The 2908-nt window shown below is 39.3% G+C and overlaps 1 protein-coding gene across 1 annotated transcript in view; it reads left to right on the forward strand.

Moving 5' to 3' along the window:
* The window catches only part of ERH (ERH mRNA splicing and mitosis factor), a 15504-nt gene extending 12596 nt beyond the window's left edge, over positions 1-2908 (forward strand). Inside the window, exon 4 of the mRNA XM_029952511.1 lies at positions 2404-2908. Within this exon, the coding sequence (XP_029808371.1) occupies positions 2404-2506 (103 nt within the window). The 3' untranslated portion in view covers positions 2507-2908. The remainder of the gene's footprint in view (positions 1-2403) is intronic.

Here is a 2908-nt window from a genome sequence, read left to right on the forward strand (position 1 = left end):
CCCCCCCCCCCCCACCTTGGGCCGATTAGTTTACTATTGCTAAACCTCAGTTTGCTTGTTTGTGAAATTTAGAGAAATCTCCCCACAGGACTCCTTAAGAGAATCTAGTGCTTGCTTAGCATGGTCGTATTGAGTATGTAGCAGAAAGTCCATTTTTAACTAGATTGACCAAGTCAGGGCAGAGTTTAATTATAATGACTAGGTGAATTCTTTAAAATGTCCTAAGAGTAAAATGATAGGAGCTTCAAATCCCACAAGTGAGTTTAACTATATTGTTACCTTAAAGAGGTGTTACGTTGGGTTTTTTGACAGTGAAAATCACACAAAGTAAAGTAGTGATTCTTAGGGTTATAACTACAAGTATGTCATTAACAACAGAACATTTCTAACTTTGGGCCCTGAAATGTAAACCAGAAATTATATCTATCCTGCTAAAATGGTTTCTAGTATTTGCACTATTAAAGCAAAATAGAAGAAAGTCTTCTTTATTCCCTAGATAATTCTTTCCAGCTACAGCAGTTTGGCCAGTATAGAAGAGAGAGTAATGGTAATCTGTAAGTTTTAATAGTCTGTTGGAAAAACTGTAAACTTTAGCTATTTAGGATTCAATCTCGAATTTTGAAACTTTTGGTTTCTGAAAACTTTCAAAAAACATTTTTTTAATGTGTATTTATTTTTGAGAGAGGCAGAGAGAGAGTACAAGCAGGGAAGGGTGGGGGTAGGACACAGAATCTGAAGCAGGCTTCAGACTCCAAGCTGTCAGCACAGAGCCCAGTGTGGGGCTTGAACTCAGGAATGGTGAGATCATGACCTGAGCCAAGGTCGGACACTTAACCGACAGAGCCACCCAGGTGCCCCGATGCATTTTTAATAAACCAAATTCTGACCTTACTATTCAGGGGAAGAATATGATGATATAAAACATCCCTATTTTGGAGTTTGTCTCTCTTGCCAAAAGTTGGAGCATAGGTTTCTAGCTCAGTGTTGAGTAGTGAGGAGGACTCTGGTCCAGGAGTGTGTTAAGTTTCTGTTACTTGCCCAAGTCACTTAGGTAATTAAGTCCCTTGTTCTTTGGTTTCTTCTTTATTAAAAAGAAAAGGGGGGGGGTTATAGTATCTACTCGCAGGGTTGTAATTAAGATTGAGTTGATTCAGATAAGTACTTAAAGTAATACCTAGCAATTGGTAACTTAATAATTATCATTTGTATATGACTTTTTGCTGAGAAGTTAGTGAAACTTCTGGCTCAAATGAAACAATAATTGATAGATGGTTTGTTTTTCTAAAGTATCCCTAAGGTTTGTTTTTTGTGTTGGTTTTTTTTGTTGTGTTTTAGGCAAACTCCATCTGTGCCTCTCTTGAATCCTTGTAGTGTTTCCACCACATGATGCACATGGCTTTGAAGCATTGATGTGCTTTGGATTTGTCCAGCCTGTGGTTACTTAGTGTCTACTTTTTTATACTCGAGCCTTAGTTTTTGTTTTTAATTTTTTTAATGTTTTTTTATTTATCTTAGAGAGAGACCGTGTGAGCAGGAGAGGGTCAGAGAGAGAGGTAGACACAGAATCTGAAGCAGGCTCCAGGCTCTGAGCTAGCTGTCAGCACAGAGCCCGATAGGGCTCAAACCCACCAGCCGTGAGATCATGACCTGAGCTGAAGCTTAACTGACTGAGCCACCCAGGCGCCCCTCAAGCCTTAATTTTTTAACCCTAAAAATGGTTTTATTGCTTCTCCAGCTAGATTTCAGTGGGAGGTCACCTGGAACATGGAGTCTGTTGGAGTCTTCTAAGGATACCTTTAGTGGTTGTCTATTAAGCAATGCCTTGGCCTCAAACCCTGGCATCCCACTGGAGTTTCATTGCTAATGCCGATCCCTGCATTGATAAGAAGCTCGTTCGCCTTCTCATAATTCTCCACCAGCCTCTAGCATGATTTATTTTAAAAAGCGAATCTTGAATTACAGGCTAAAAGAGTTTCCTCTCTTAATTCTTTACAGAGAAGGTTTTCAAAGAATTTTTTAGATAATTGTAAACATATTTAGCAAATCCGAAGTTTGTACCAGTGTTTGGTTTTTGTCTTATTTAATCACTAAAGAAACCATAAAACGTGTAACTGTATAGGAGAAAGAACCCAGTTTCTGGTCCTACTCTGTCAAGAGGTAGATGTGTAATACATTGAGCATTTAACTGAAGATCTCTAGACCTTGGTTTCTTTTTTCTGCTGTAAGATTGTACTAGGTGGTCTAAAGTTTCTATCACTTAAAATTCACATCATTAAGTTCATGTATAAACATATACATGAGCTTAAACATACACGGCACACCTGTGCCATCATTGGGGCAGTTATAATTCGGGGTTTTAAAAACATGACGTGTAACTTTGTTCATTCCCTTTCTGTTCCCCAGTTACCGGGCTGATACCCAGACATACCAGCCATATAACAAAGACTGGATTAAAGAGAAGATCTACGTGCTCCTTCGTCGGCAGGCCCAGCAGGCGGGGAAATAGTTGAGTTGGAAGCAGCAGGGGGACAGGGGTGGGCTTGGAACACAGGTGTGTACAGCGTGCTGTAGTGGACGTTTTGTATCATAGGAATCCTGTTTCCATTTCGGTATACTCCAGCCAGGATTGAATGTATTAGATGAAATGTGAGGATCTTATTCAATCTGAAACCCCCATTGCCCCCTCTCCCCCTCCCCCCCCTTTTTTTTACTTAAACATTTTTATGATAATTTAGTTTGAAGTTGTTTGTCAGTTAATGTTGGTTCCAATCCTTCAAACTGTTCATATCTTCTTTATAACATTCACTGTACTAACCCTTCTTCCGGTTGGGGTTGGGGGTGGTGACAGTTTAGTTAAATGTCTTCAAGATAAAGTCTTAGTGAAAAATGAATAAATGTTCTTTAGCTA

The sequence above is a fragment of the Suricata suricatta genome, chromosome 9, assembly GCF_006229205.1.
Source record: "Suricata suricatta isolate VVHF042 chromosome 9, meerkat_22Aug2017_6uvM2_HiC, whole genome shotgun sequence".
Taxonomy (NCBI): Eukaryota; Metazoa; Chordata; class Mammalia; order Carnivora; family Herpestidae; genus Suricata; species Suricata suricatta.